The sequence below is a fragment of the Neoarius graeffei genome, chromosome 12 (assembly GCF_027579695.1).
Source record: "Neoarius graeffei isolate fNeoGra1 chromosome 12, fNeoGra1.pri, whole genome shotgun sequence".
In the NCBI taxonomy this organism is placed as follows: domain Eukaryota; kingdom Metazoa; phylum Chordata; class Actinopteri; order Siluriformes; family Ariidae; genus Neoarius; species Neoarius graeffei.
In genome coordinates, this window is record NC_083580.1 from 12,373,320 (window position 1) to 12,389,588 (window position 16,269).

A 16,269-nucleotide genomic window follows, 5' to 3' on the forward strand; every position below is an offset into this window, starting at 1 on the left:
GTTGAACACAGTATAGTATAGGACTCCATATACTGTACAGAATATCTTAAAATATTCAATCAACTATTCCATTGATACAGAATGCTTCAATTTTGCATCCCACATCGGTGTTTTTCTTTCCTCTCTACTCTTCCATGTCCTCAAGCCTTTACTGATTACGGTGAGTATTTTCAGTGCCCAAGTAGGACTGCTGTAATTGCAGTTCAAGTTTCTGGAATCTGCTAAGGCAGGTCCTTGTTGTTAGTGCTTTTTGTGGTTTAATGACACATCAGAGGTTCAAGTCCAAACATTATCTTTGATTGGAAGCTAGAAGAGCAGGTGAAGCTGGTATATAGCGCACACTGTCTCAGCTCTATTCTAGGATGAAGAGGGACTTCATTCAGCTCCTGACACTCTTCCTTACTGTCCAGTGTGGTAAGAGTTACTCTTCAAAACAAGGGTATTAATACTGTATTTTGTATTTGTCAATTCCTGATTGATTAAATTGATCAAGTGTTTGGTTAGGACCTACAGGACGAAGGTTGGACATCCACAAGTGAGGAAAAAATGTATTTGGGTTCTAAGAGTTTATTTTATATATTTCTCTTCGTAGTGATACCTGTACCATTACTGTAATTGTAGTGATGGTCCCAATAACATATACAATGTATGTTTAAATGTATGTATAAATGTGTGTATTTTCGAATCATCTTTTTTTGAAAGTGTCTGTTGCTGTCGTTAAAATACAATTCAGGTTCTGCTTTTTAATGAGAGATAAGACACAGCTGTAATGAGGTGACAAAAGTTTATTTGCTTTACATCATCTTGACTTTACACATGCATCCTTGATATCTACGGTTTAATATCAGAGACCTCTGGACTGAGATTTTCTTGTTGTAATGTAACCTTTGAAACAATCTGATTAGAATGCATTGCCCACTGCCAGAAGGTTGCAAAATGACACATGGTTAAACACCACAGTATACAGTGGTGCTTGAAAGTTTGTGAACACTTTAAAATTTTCTATATATTTCTGCATAAATATGACCTAAAACAACATCAGATTTTCACACAAGTCCTAAACGTAGATAAAGAGAACCCAGTTAAACAAATAAGACAAAATATTATACTTGGTCATTTATTTATTGAGGAAAATGATCCGATATTACATATCTGTGAGTGGCAAAAGTATGTGAACCTTTGCTTTCAGTATCTGGTGTGACCCCCTTGTGCAGCAATAACTGCAACTAAACGTTTCCGGAAACTGTTGAACAGTCCTGCACACCGGCTTGGAGGAATTTTAGCCCGTTCCTCCATACAGAACAGCTTCAATTCTGGGATGTTGGTGGGTTTCCTCACATGAACTGCTCACTTCAGGTCCTTCCACAACATTTCCATTGGATTAAGGTCAGGATTTTCACTTGGCCATTCCAAAACATTAACTTTATTCTTCTTGAACCATTCTTTGACTTGTGTGCTTGTGTGACTTGTGTGCTTAGGGTCGCTGTCTTGCTGCATGACCCACCTTCTCTTGAGATTCAGTTCATGGACAGATGTCCTGATATTTTCCTTTAGAATTCACTGGTATGATTCAGAATTCACTGTTCCATCAATGATGGCAAGCCGTCCTGGCCCAGATGCAGAAAAACAGGCCCAAACCATGATACTCCCACCACCATGTTTCACAGATGGGATAAGGTTCTTATGCTGGAATGCAGTGTTTTCCTTTCTCTAAACATAATGCTTCTCATTAAACCAAAAAGTTCTATTTTGGTCTCATGCATCCACAAAACATTTTTCCAATAGCCTTCTGGCTTGTCCACGTGATCTTTAGCAAACCGTAGACGAGCAACAATGCTCTTTTTGGAGAGCAGTGGCTTTCTCCTTGCAACCTTGCCATGCGCACCATTGTTGTTCAGTGTTCTCCCAATGGTGGACTCATGAACATTAACATTAGCCAGTGTGAGAGAGGTCTTCAGTTGCTTAGAAGTTACCCTGGGGTCCTTTGTGACCCCGCCGACTATTACATGCCTTGCTCTTGGAGTGATCTTTGTTGGTCGACCACTCCTGGGGAGGATAACAATGGTCTTCAATTTCCTCCATTTGTACACAATCTGTCTGACTGTGGATTGGTGGAGTCCAGACTCTTTAGAGATGGTTTTGTAACCTTTTCCAGCCTGATGAGCATCAACAACGCTTTTTCTGAGGTCCTCAGAGATATCCTTTGTTCAGGCCATGATACACTTCCACAAACGTGTTATGAACGTCAGATAGATCCCTGTTCTTTAAATAAAACAGGGTGCCCACTCACACCTGATTTTCATCCCATTGATTGAAAACACCTGACTCTAATTACACCTTCAAATTAACTGCTAATCCTAGAGGTTCACATACTTTTGCCACTCACAGATATGTAATATTGGATCATTTTCCTCAATAAATAAATCTCATTATCTCTAACCGTTTTATCCTTCTACAGGGTCGCAGGCAAGCTGGACCCTATCCCAGCTGACTACGGGCGAAAGGCAGGGTACACCCTGGACAAGTCACCAGGTCATCACAGGGCTGACACTTAGACACAGACAACCATTCACACTTACGGTCAATTTAGAGTCACCAGTTAAATTAACCTGCCTGTCTTTGGGGGAAACCGGAGCACCCAGAGGAAACCCACACGGACACGGGGAGAACATGCAAACTCCACACAGAAAGGCCCTCCCCAGCCCCAGGGCTCGAACCCAGGACCTTCTTGCTGTGAGGCGACAGCGCTAACCACCGTGCCACCCTCAGTAAATAAATGACCAAGAATAATATTTTTGTCTCATTTGTTTAACTGGGTTTTCTTTATCTACTTTTAGGACTTGTGTGAAAATCTGATGTTTTAGGTCATATTTATACAGAAATATAGAAAATTCTAAAGGGTTCATAAACTTTCAAGCACCACTGTATTTTTCAATTTAAAAAAACCCTCTTTATTGATTGCATTCTTTTGTTCTCTTAAATCAAGGAGTATTACTTTCATGGTTATACAACCCCGATTCCAAAAAAGTTGGGACAAAGTACAAATTGTAAATAAAAATGGAATGCAATAATTTACAAATCTCAAAAACTGATATTGTATTCACAATAGAACATAGACAACATATCAAATGTCGAAAATGAGACATTTTGAAATTTCATGCCAAATATTGGCTCATTTGAAATTTCATGACAGCAACACATCTCAAAAAAGTTGGGACAGGGGCAATAAGAGGCTGGAAAAGTTAAAGGTACAAAAAAGGAACAGCTGGAGGACCAAATTGCAACTCAATAGGTCAATTGGCAATAGGTCATTAACATGACTGGGTATAAAAAGAGCATCTTGGAGTGGCAGCGGCTCTCAGAAGTAAAGATGGGAAGAGGATCACCAATCCCCCTAATTCTGCGCCGACAAATAATCGCGCAATATCAGAAAGGAGTTTGACAGTGTACAATTGCAAAGAGTTTGAACATATCATCATCTACATTGCATAATATCATCAAAAGATTCAGAGAATCTGGAAGAATCTCTGTGCGTAAGGGTCAAGGCCGGAAAACCATACTGGGTGCCCGTGATCTTCAGGCCCTTAGACTAGACCCCGAAGCCGCCGCCAGGCGCCGCTAAAACCGCCATTTAGAATTTGAGCCGCCGCCAGCCAATAATTTTGTAAGCCAATTTGAGCCGCTATCTAATAAAATTTGGCTGAGCCACTAAGAATTGTGTACATCAAATAATGGGTTTATCCACATCATGAGCTACAAGAAAAGTGACACAAACATGATCAACTGTACACACTAGTAGTAACACAATAGAGACGTATAGGCATACACTGTAGAGATTTAGAACTGATATCACAGCACAGAGAGCCACCACAAGCTTGCCGTTGTGACTACCTGTCTGGCTTCCCGCCCCTCACACCGTTACCACGATACACTGGGGGCCGGGAACCCACCCAGAGCATCAATCAACTCCGATATCGACGAGATGGCTGCATTCTTTGCCGCTGCTGAGGGAAAGTGTAAAGGTATTTTTTTTGTTTGTTTGTTTGTTTGTTTCACATACTTCGAGATTGATAAAAAAAAAGTACTCCACCACTCTACTTTCATCATAGTAAGATAGCTGCCAGTCCTTCACTGGTCATTGCTAGTGAGAGTAGATAGCTAGATGCCTTCCTCGAACAATCCAGATTAGCTTATTATTAGCATTGAACTACAATCTTGCTAGATTTATATTTACAATGAAGTAAGAGACCAGGGGACCTGTGGTAATTTGCTATTTATTCCCCCCATTTGTTTGATCCGTTCGCCCGGATATATGCCACACAGTGACGTCCAGTATCAGCCATTTGTAGCCATAAACATTTTGGTGGCTGCAGCAGCCATTAAGGTTTTGGCTGAGTCAGCTAGCCAGCCAATAATTTCATCAGCCAGCCATTATCCTGAAAACAAACGGCTTCGGGGTCTACCTTAGACGGCACTGCATCACATACAGGCATGCTTCTGTATTGGAAATCACAAAATGGGCTCAGGAATATTTCCAGAGAACATTATCTGTGAACACAATTCACCGTGCCATCCGCCGTTGCCACCTAAAATTCTATAGTTCAAAGAAGAAGCCGTATCTAAACACGATCCAGAAGCACAGACGTCTTCTCTGGGCCAAGGCTCATTTAAAATGGACTGTGGCAAAGTGGAAAACTGTTCTGTGGTCAGATGAATCAAAATTTGAAGTTCTTTATGGAAATCAGGGACGCCGTGTCATTCGGACTAAAGAGGAGAAGGACGACCCAAGTTGTTATCAGCGCTCAGTTCAGAAGCCTGCATCTCTGATGGTATGGGGTTGCATTAGTGCGTGTGGCATGGGCAGCTTACACATCTGGAAAGACACCATCAATGCTGAAAGGTATATCCAGGTTCTAGAGCAACATATGCTCCCATCCAGACGACGTCTCTTTCAGGGAAGACCTTGCATTTTCCAGCATGACAATGCCAAACCACATACTGCATCAATTACAGCATCATGGCTGCGTAGAAGAAGGGTCCGGGTACTGAACTGGCCAGCCTACAGTCCAGATCTTTCACCCATAGAAAACATTTGGCGCATCATAAAACGGAAGATGCGACAAAAAAGACCTAAGACAGTTGAGCAACTAGAATCCTACATTAGACAAATATGGGTTAACATTCCTATCCCTAAACTTGAGCAACTTGTCTCCTCAGTCCCCAGACATTTACAGACTGTTGTAAAGAGAAAAGGGGATGTCTCACAGTGGTAAACATGACCTTGTCCCAACTTTTTTGAGATGTGTTGTTGTCATGAAATTTAAAATCACCTAATTTTTCTCTTTAAATGATACATTTTCTCAGTTTAAACATTTGATATGTCATCTATGTTCTATTCTGAATAAAATATGGAATTTTGAAACTTCCACATCATTGCATTCCGTTTTTATTTACAATTTGTACTTTGTCCCAACTTTTTTGGAATCGGGGTTGTATATGCATGTATATGAGAATGAGTTTCAATACTGTACCTAATGAGGGCACGTTTATAGCTGGGTTTTATGCCAAGGGATCTAATCGGCCATAGTAGATGAAATATACCCCAGAATCTCCATCCATCCATAACCACTTATCCTGTGCAGGGTTGCAGGCAAGCTGGAGCCTATCCCAGCTGTCTATGGACAAGAGGCGGGGTACACCCTGGACAAGCCGCCAGATCATCGCAGGGCTGACACATAGAGACAAACAACCATTCACACTCACATTCACACCTACAGTCAATTTAGAGCCACCAGTGAACCTAACCTGCATGTCTTTAGACTGTGGGGGAAACCGGAGCACCCGGAGGAAACCCGCACAGACATGGGGAGAACATGCAAATTCCACACAGGAAGGCCTCCGTCAGCTGCTGGGCTCGAACCCAGGACCTTCTTGCTGTGAGGCGACAGTGCTAACCACTACACCACCGAATCTAAAACTGTATATTCCTTAGAAGGGACTTTCTAAAAATAATTTACTAGTTGTATTACACAGCTTCACAGTCTCCAGTTATGAGTTGATGTATGCATTTGCAATACTACATTTATTTCCCCGAAGCATCATCGTACAAAGATGATTGTTAAGAGTGAGCATCGAACTCTCTACCATTTAAGTTGATCTAAACTTTACAATGTGTTTGAGAAACTGTACCAAAAACAGTAATTAAGGTTTATATTCAAATCTGTGCATTGCTTATCATTCTTCATTTTCTTACTTTGTAGTTTTTACCCTGGAAAATAGTGGGTGCACAGGGTCAAAATGTGACTTTGTGTGCGACTGCACTGACTGCAGCGATGAGCAGGACTGTGGTGAGATACAGATGCACCGAATTATTCTTTAAAACTGAGTAATCTGACTGTGTTCCTTGAATTCAAAGAAATTGTCTATTTGTGGTTTTTCTGCCTTTTTGGGCTGTAACAGGTTATCGTGGGAGAGATTTTGTGTGTGATTTTGAGGACGCAGGGAACTGTGGATGGACATATAAGTCAGTTGAAGGTGATGGATACATGTGGGAGAGACGTCAGAGGGGAGACCCATTGCCTAACAGTGGACCTTCATCTGACTACACCATTGGTACATCAGCAGGTATGCACACTACACTCGACACAGTGCACTTTCTTAACTTTCGTGCTATTACAGTCGTCTTATTGTAATTATATTATTTTAACGGCTGAAAGGATGAAGTAATTTTTAAAAATTGGATTCAGTATTCAAAGAAACATGGAACTCTCACTTTGTAACAGCATGAGTGTTCAAAGAAAACAAAAATAAAAAAGGAAAAAAGTCCACAACTTTCCCAAATCTAGACAATTGGTGAGGACATGTTTGCCATCTTGCATTTTTGTCTTTAATTAATGAATAGATGGATGGACGTATGGATAGATGGGTTGCTGAATGGAGCAGTTGAGGCATGATTTGATGAAAGGATTGATGGGTGGTTGAATGGATGCAGTTGAATTGGTGGATTGATTAATGAATGGATTTATGGATAGTTCAATTCATAGATCAAATGATTAATGAACCGACTGATGGATGGATAATGGATTAATGGATGATGAAGGTTTGATTGATGGATGATTTCATAGTTGTGACTGATGGATTTATAGATGAATGGATAAATGGATTGATGGTGGATGGATAGACAGATGAATTGTTATCATGATTAATGAATGAATTGATGGATGGATGAATGAGACAGTCAGTGACAGCGTAGCTCAATCTGGCCCAGTCTAGTCCATTAAGAACGATCTAAAGTGGGCCACCTTGCGCAATAAGTGTTGCAAGCTATATACACTATATACAGGCTATATATAGAAGCGATATACACCCTAGGAATACCGACCTATTTGCCAGAAAGAATCCAAAATGGCGAGGAACTGACCAATTGCTCGTTGAATTGCTCGTTAAGGCTTAATTAGTCCATAACTTCATTAATAATTGGAATGAAGCAAAATTGGGTAGAAGTTATATGCATCCTAGGTACCCCTACCTTCATGCCAGAAAGAATCAAAATCGGTGAAGAATTGAGGGCGAAGAAGCAATTTGTGTGGAAACTGTTCGTTAGGGCTTAATTACTCCACATCATTATTAATTGCAATTATGCAAATTTGGGTAGAAGCTATATGCACCCCAGGGAGACCTACCATTCTGCCAAAAAGAATAAAAATCAGTGAAGAATTGAGAGAGAAACAGCAATTTTTGTGAAATGTGGACGACGCTGGACAGACAACGGACAACACATGATGGCATAAACTCGTCACCTGTCGGCTGGATGAGCGAATGAAAGGGTTGATTGATAACAGATTGATGAATGGGTGGATTCATAAATGGAGTGATTGATGGGTTGATTGATAATAGATTGATGTATGGATGAATGGATGGATTCATAAATGGGTCGATTGATGGATGATGGATGAAACTGATGGAGAGATGGATTAACCCTGACCTCTAGTGTGTATGTTGCTGTGTTGTGTGCAGGTTGGTTCATGGCGGTAACTGCAGTGAATGCAGACTCTCCTAGAACAGTTGTCCTGACATCTCCCAGAATGAAACAGTCCGCCGTGACCTGCCGTCTTCATCTCCGCTACTTTATATGGGACTCAAGTATGCACGTGTTCTCACACACAACTCAGAAATGTCAAGTTTTGGGATAAACTATGACAGAGATTCATTCTCTTTTGGCTTGCCTTCTGCTACATTTTCCTAAATAATAATAATAATAATAATAATCGCAGGCAAGCTGGAGCTTATCCCAGCTGACAATGGGCGAAAGGCGGGGTACACCCTGGACAAGTCGCCAGGTCATCACAGGGCTGACACATAGACACAGACAACCATTCACACTCATGTTCACACCTACGGTCAATTTAGAGTCACCAGTTAACCTAACCTGCATGTCTTTGGACTGTGGGGGAAACAGCTAGAGATAATGAGATGAGAATAATAATAATAATAATAATAATGCGGGCGGCACGGTGGTGGAGTGGTTAGCGCTGTCGCCTCACAGTAAGAAGGTCCGGGTTCGAGCCCCGTGGCCGGCGAGGGCCTTTCTGTGCGGAGTTTGCATGTTCTCCCCGTGTCCGCGTGGGTTTCCTCCGGGTGCTCCGGTTTCCCCCACAGTCCAAAGACATGCAGGGTTTCCTCCGGGTGCTCCGGTTTCCCCCACAGTCCAAAGACATGCAGGTTAGGTTAACTGGTGACTCTAAATTGACCGTAGGTGTGAATGTGAGTGTGAATGGTTGTCTGTGTCGATGTGTCAGCCCTGTGATGACCTGGCGACTTGTCCAGGGTGTACCCCGCCTTTCGCCCGTAGTCAGCTGGGATAGGCTCCAGCTTGCCTGCGACCCTGTAGAAGGATAAAGCGGCTAGAGATAATGAGATGAGATGAGATTATTTCATTTTAAGACTTGCTACCAAGCAGTGAGCACTACCAAGTTCACTTTTTCTTCCCAGACCACTTCATTTTTTGTATGGAGTGTAATTATGACTACCAGAACACTTACACTTGTGTTCTTCTCGGAGCTCAATGACATTACATCCCATTTTTTGGTGCACCCCTGTTCTAGGATTCACTGTGTTGGAAAACAGCGTTCTTTGGGCAGAAGTGTGGACTGAGGAGGGTCAAAATGCTGTTGTGTGGAGGCCGGAGAGCTCAAGTGTTCGTGCATGGAAGGAAGGCATCATCTTCTTGGGACGCATTCCTGGCCCCTTTGAGATCCAGTTACACTCACGGCGTCAAGATGGGAGGAGTGGAGACATAGCCATCGATCAACTGGAATTCATGGACTGTGCACTCCCAGGTACAGCAGAATGAGTAGAAGAAGAATTGAAAGGCAAAAAAAGTAAAGTTAATTTCTCTTGACTGGTGTGTCAATAAATTCTAGGAACTGCAGACGCTGAGGGCTGTGGGGTGGGCTTTTTCCGGTGCAAACTGGGAGGCTGTGTGGAAGAACGTGCAGTGTGTGATGGCACAGATGACTGCGGAGACAGAACGGATGAGGAGAACTGTGGTTAGTCTGTTCATCCCACAGCCCTTATCATGATACACTATGGTTATACTACAGCACTATATGGTAACTATGGTTATGATGCTCCAGAAAAAACAGTATATTACCATCATAGTAACACTTTCTTCAAAAGCCATATGTCTAAGGATCTATGCATTCATTCATAACATATGATAATGCATTCACATGACATTATCCATGCAGTAATCATGTATGAGGCATTACAGTTTGTTGTAGCAATGAACAAAATGCATTCATGAACTGTTAACATAATGCATTTTATTCTGTCAACATTCACTGGACATGAGTAATTGTGCCCTCTGATTGGCTACTCTACTACTAGGATATTAGCTCATATACCGTGAGTGGAGAAAAACAAAATGGCGGAGCGTGGTGCTGAACCAACCGAGGACGAAATAAAAACTCGACTCAAAAACAAAACCCCCAAAAATAAAAAAAAGCAACAAAATATGGAATGAAAGTATTTGATGGTAAGAATGTATCTTTTTATTTTTCAAGAATTCTTATTGCATTTTTCACAAATTGCTACTGCCATTTCGCCAGTTTGTTTACATTCTAAGCGGAAATGACTTTGTTGGACGTTTTGTATAAAGTTTTTATTTATCGACTTTGCAAAAAATAAAAATGCTCTGTTCTACAAGTGTTCTACAGAATTATTCGTTGTGTGCTTGTTACTTTAGGACGTAACCATACTTCTGTTCATAGCCTCACAAGCAGAACGTAAAACAAGCAGAAGAAAGAAAAAAAATTCTTCAATCTGTTGGATATGAACTATTGGGGCGGCACGGTGGTGTAGTGGTTAACGCTGTCGCCTCGCAGTAAGAAGGTCCGGGTTTGAGCCCCGTGGCCGATGAGGGCCTTTCTATGCGGAGTTTGCATGTTCTCCCCGTGTCCGTGTGGGTTTCCTCCGGGTGCTCTGGTTTCCCCCACAGTCCAAAGACGTGCAGGTTAGGTTAACTGGTGACTCTAAATTGACCGTAGGTGTGAATGTGAGTGTGGATGGTTGTCTGTGTCTATGTGTCAGCCCTGTGATGACCTGGCGACTTGTCCAGGGTGTACCCCGCCTTTCGCCCGTAGTCAGCTGGGATAGGCTCCAAGCTTGCCTGCGACCCTGTAGAACAGGATAAAGCGGCTAGAGATAATGAGATGAGATGAGATGAACCATTGATGCATTTACTCACAAGGACACAAGATCTGTGAATGCTGCTCAACTTGGATAAAAAGAAAATATGAAATGCCTAAAATGTCTAAAAGCTGAGGCTGTGCCAAAAAATTTATACAAAACATTTTAAGGTGATATAATACAGCAAAACAAAGTCTGTGGCAAAACATTCAAAATACTTTAAACTCCAAAGGGTTAAATCAACCACATTTCCATTTCTCATCTCATCTCATTATCTCTAGCCGCTTTATCCTGTTCTACAGGGTCGCAGGCAAGCTGGAGCCTATCTCAGCTGACTACGGGCGAAAGGCGGGGTACACCCCGGACAAGTCGCCAGGTCATCACAGGGCTGACACATAGACACAGACAACCATTCACACTCACATTCACACCTACGGTCAATTTAGAGTCACCAGTTAACCTAACCTTCATGTCTTTGGACTGTGGGGGAAACCGGAGCACCCGGAGGAAACCCACGCGAACATGGGGAGAACATGCAAACTCTGCACAGAAAGGCCCTTGCCGGCCACGGGGCTCAAACCCGGACCTTCTTGCTGTGAGGCGACAGCGCTAACCACTACACCACCGTGCCGCCCATTTCCATTTCTCATAATTTCAAATCCAAAACTACACTGCAGAAGTTCTTTCAGAAGTAAATTTTCCTCATAATCTCCCAGGCATAGTTTATATTAAAGAAAAGATGATTAGGTCTCATAATGTACTCTACGAAGCAAGGCTGGGATTCTTTGGTGTTGGTGATATCGTTGTTGGCTGTCCATCACTAGCGATGATGACTACTTCATTAGGATGCGCAGAAACGCAGATGAGCCGCGAGGCCCACACCAGAGTGACAGAGTTGTCCGCAGTGGTGGCATGAATGGCCCGGCTAAGTCGCCAAGGAATGCCTGGCCTCGTAAGCTCTTATATACTTTTCTCCTCTCCTTGCGAAGTGCCTTGCACAGTAAGGTAAGACAAATAATGTCGTGTCCCCATCGTGTTGTCTCTCTGGACCTCCAGACCTGATGCCAAGTGGTGCACAAAAGTGCCACAGACCTGACGGGTATGGAAGTTGCCCCACAGTGACAACTGACTTGCCAAGTGATGCCATCCGTTGGCCATTTGAGTGGCTCTTCCGCATGCCATCTGGTGGTATGTTGTTGACCCTGTTGGGTTCATCTGCCACAATGCACCCAAAAGCGCCCTGCTGCCAGAGCCTTATTGGTGATGTACTGTTTAACCCATACCTGGAACCCAGTCAGGTGCTACCACTCCGGGTTAGACTCCACTTTCCCCAATACTGAAATCCTCCTGGACCTGAGACTCACCACCGGTTGCAGTTTAAAGTCATGCCCAGGACTAGAACATCTTTGGGATGAACTGGATCACCAACAGTGCCCAACAGGAAGCATATACAGTATATTGGTGATATAAGGCGATATGAACACTAATATACATCTTTATTATAATATACATAATAAAGATAAAGCTTCCTTTAAAAAAATAAAACTTCCTGTTGGGCACTGTTGGCAATCCAGTTCATCCTAAAGATGTTCAGTGGGGTTGGGGTCAAGGTTTTGCGCAGGTCACTCGGGTTTTTCCACACCAACCTTGGCAAGACATGTCTTTATGGACCTCACTTTGTGCACAGGGACACTGTGATGCTGGAACAGGTTTGGGCTTCTTAGTTCCAGTGAAGGGAAATCATAATGTGATAGCAAACGAAGACATCCCTGAACAGATGTGTGCTTCCAACTTTGTGGCAATATTTTGTGCAAGGTTCATATACTGGTGTGATAGTCAGGTGTACACATACTTTTGGCCATATAATGTATACTGGGCAGCCCTATCAGGCACACGAGTTCCAAATATTCATCTTATTGTCAATGTTCTGCTGGGTTATACAGGAGGGTATATGAGTTGTGACTTTGAGGAAAATCTGTGTGGGTGGGACGTAAGATCGTTTTCATCACTGAAGTGGAAAAGGACCAACCAGATGAATATCTCAACATCTGACCCTCTAAGAGGCCCTGGGAGAGACCATTCCACCAATACTGCTTCAGGTACTTGCCCCTGTCACTTGGCTTGCAGTTTACAGCCATTATGTATCAATTCCTTTATATAATACTAATATATGGACATGTTTCTATTCACAGGTCATTTCCTGTATGTTACCAAGCCAGATGTGCTTAAACAAGATTGGGCATCTTTTCAAAGTCCTCATCTGGAACCCACCAACAGCTCACATCCTTGCCGTGTAGGTTTTTTTTTTTTGGTACTGCTATGGAATGTTAAGATAATTTTGTTTAGTCGTTTTCTACATTAGTCATAGCCATGTTCAGTCAGGTTTTGCTGACCTCTGAGGTTGCTAGATTTTTCTGTTTCGAAGTGTCTAAGACAGGGTTCCTTCGCATCAGCCAGGCCATTGCCTTGAAACACAAGCATGTATTTTTAAGCCCTAAAAAAGGGGATAGAAAATGTGGACTGAAGGTGCAGAACACAAAAAAGACAAATATAAATTATTCTATCCACATTCACTGGATATAAGCAATCACATGCACTGATTGGCTACTCTACTACTAGGATATCAGTTCATATACCGTGAGTAGAGAAAAACAAAATGGCAGAGCGTGTTGCTGAACCAACCGAGGATGAAATAAAAACTCTACTCAAAAACAAAACCCCAAAATATCAAGTATTTAAAAGAAACAGAAATAGCTAAAAGAATGTTTGGGGTTTTTGTTCCCCCACAATATCTCCTGTTCCACATTACAACCCAGTCGGTGGCGGTAATGCACCTTTAAGTTGGTTTACCAACCGCCAAAAAACCCTGAAGAAGAAGAACCCCCCCCAAATACAAAAAAAGCAACAAAATATGGAATAAAAGTATTTGATGGTAAGAATGTATCTTTTTTCTTTTTCAAGAATTATTATTATAGCATTTTTCACAAATTGCTACTTTCATTTCACCGGTTTGTTTACATTCTAAGTGGAAATGATTTTGTCAGACGTTTTGTATAAAGTTTTTATTTATCAAATTTGCAAAAAAAAATAGAAATGCTCTGTTTCTCAAAATCCAGTGAATATGGATAGAATAAAACAGTGATTCGCCCCAATCTTGGTGCTATGCGCCTTGTCGGCTATCAGCTCATGTACGATTTGATTTTGTGGAATAACTCATCTCATCTCATTATCTCTAGCCGCTTTATCCTTCTACAGGGTCGCAGGCAAGCTGGAGCCTATCCCAGCTGACTACGGGTGAAAGGCGGGGTACACCCTGGACAAGTCACCAGGTCATCACAGGGCTGACACATAGACACAGACAACCATTCACACTCACATTCACACCTACGGTCAATTTCGAGTCACCAGTTAACCTAACCTGCATGTCTTTGGACTGTGGGGGAAACCGGAGCACCCGGAGGAAACCCACGCGGACACGGGGAGAACATGCAAACTCCGCACAGAAAGGCCCTCGCCGGCCACGGGGCTCGAACCCAGACCTTCTTGCTGTGAGGCAACAGCACTAACCACTACACCACCGTGCCGCCCTTTCGTGGAATAACTGTTAAATATATTAATATCAAGAAGGCAGTCACAGGAGTCTAGTATATTGGAAATATATTGCAGCATCAATAGTCCTCATTGAAATTCTCATATTAAATCACTGGAAATTCAGTTTAATTTAATGATACAGCTTACTATTTGGTAGCTTATACAATAGCACTTGATCCAGCATATCCTTTTACTTTACTTTTAATTTATTTATATCTTCCACTGACAGTTAATTGTGTGCACAACTTAGTGAAGACACAATATTCTAAATCCAGATCATAAACTACTAATGTGTGAGTGGGATATCACCGTTTTAATTAACATTCATTTGTACATAGTATCCTAATTATGTGTTTAACATTGGCCACAAATAATATTCCATTGATTTTGGACTGAACTGTTGGTATATCCACCAGTATTTGGATTATTTTTCTTGGCAGATGGTGATGTACACACACCAGTTTGGTGGTGTCTCAGGGGGTCTATCAGTGCTGGTGGCAGAGAAACAGATTTACCCAGTGTGGGAGCGTGGGGGTTCACTGGGTGATCTGTGGGTGAAGGCTGAGACAGAGTTTGTAGTCAACAGCACATTTCAGGTACATGTTTTTTTTTTCTTCTTCCACATTTATCTATTTTGACCACCGTCTAATTCTACCATTTCCATTTTTATGTCTGTTTTTTCCTCTTCCTTGGGTGCTTTGCTATTCTGCAGATATTGTTTGTTGCTGCGATTAGAGACCAAGCATATGGAGGCATTGCAGTTGATGATATTACACTGTCCCCTGAATGCCGTCTGTCCAACTGTGAGCTACTTTATCTTTTATTTTAGTCTCATATCGGATAAAATGCCAGTGACAAATTAACCTCAATCTCTCCCCTAATCTCAACCCTGAATCTACCACTATTTTGAGCCCTAACGTAAACCTTACTGTGGCTGTGGGAATTTGATTGAGTGTCACATTTATAATGGTTGCGTAATGGGGAATCTACAACCCCGATTCCAAAAAAGTTGGGACAAAGTACAAATTGTAAATAAAAACGGAATGCAATAATTTACAAATCTCAAAAACTGATATTATATTCATAAAAGAACATAGACAACATATCAAATGTCGAAAGTGAGACATTTTGAAATTTCATGCCAAATATTGGCTCATTTGAAATTTCATGACAGCAACACATCTCAAAAAAGTTGGGACAGGGGCAATAAGAGGCTGGAAAAGTTAAAGGTACAAAAAAGGAACAGCTGGAGGACCAAATTGCAACTCATTAGGTCAATTGGCAATAGGTCATTAACATGACTGGGTATGAAAAGAGCATCTTGGAGTGGCAGCGGCTCTCAGAAGTAAAGATGGGAAGAGGATCACCAATCCCCCTAATTCTGCGCCTACAAATAGTGGAGCAATATCAGAAAGGAGTTCGACAGTGTAAAATTGCAAAGAGTTTGAACATATCATCATCTACAGTGCATAATATCATCAAAAGATTCAGAGAATCTGGAAGAATCTCTGTGCGTAAGGGTCAAGGCCGGAAAACCATACTGGGTGCCCGTGATCTTTGGGCCCTTAGACGGCACTGCATCACATACAGGCATGCTTCTGTATTGGAAATCACAAAATGGGCTCAGGAATATTTCCAGAGAACATTATCTGTGAACTCAATTCACCATGCCATCCGTCATTGCCAGCTAAAACTCTATAGTTCAAAGAAGAAGCCGTATCTAAACATGATCCAGAAGCACAGATGTCTTCTCTGGGCCAAGGCTCATTTTAAATGGACTGTGGCAAAGTGGAAAACTGTTCTGTGGTCAGACGAATCAAAATTTGAAGTTCTTTATGGAAATCAGGGACACCGTGTCATTCGGACTAAAGAGGAGAAGGACGACCCAAGTTGTTATCAGCGCTCAGTTCAGAAGCCTGCATCTCTGATGGTATGGGGTTGCATTAGTGCATGTGGCATGGGCAGCTTACACATCTGGAAAGACACCAT

General features: G+C 42.1%; 1 protein-coding gene across 1 annotated transcript in view; it reads left to right on the plus strand.

Annotated features, from left to right (window-relative positions):
- The first annotated feature begins 362 nt into the window (after nucleotides 1-362).
- mamdc4 (MAM domain containing 4) overlaps nucleotides 363-16,269 on the plus strand; it is a 47,421-nt gene continuing 31,514 nt past the window's right edge. The window contains exons 1-10 of the mRNA XM_060936611.1: nucleotides 363-414; nucleotides 6,261-6,347; nucleotides 6,460-6,624; nucleotides 8,017-8,142; nucleotides 9,105-9,338; nucleotides 9,423-9,548; nucleotides 12,633-12,788; nucleotides 12,882-12,982; nucleotides 14,721-14,876; nucleotides 14,993-15,083. Coding sequence (XP_060792594.1) covers nucleotides 363-414; nucleotides 6,261-6,347; nucleotides 6,460-6,624; nucleotides 8,017-8,142; nucleotides 9,105-9,338; nucleotides 9,423-9,548; nucleotides 12,633-12,788; nucleotides 12,882-12,982; nucleotides 14,721-14,876; nucleotides 14,993-15,083 — 1,294 coding nt within the window. The remainder of the gene's footprint in view (nucleotides 415-6,260; nucleotides 6,348-6,459; nucleotides 6,625-8,016; nucleotides 8,143-9,104; nucleotides 9,339-9,422; nucleotides 9,549-12,632; nucleotides 12,789-12,881; nucleotides 12,983-14,720; nucleotides 14,877-14,992; nucleotides 15,084-16,269) is intronic.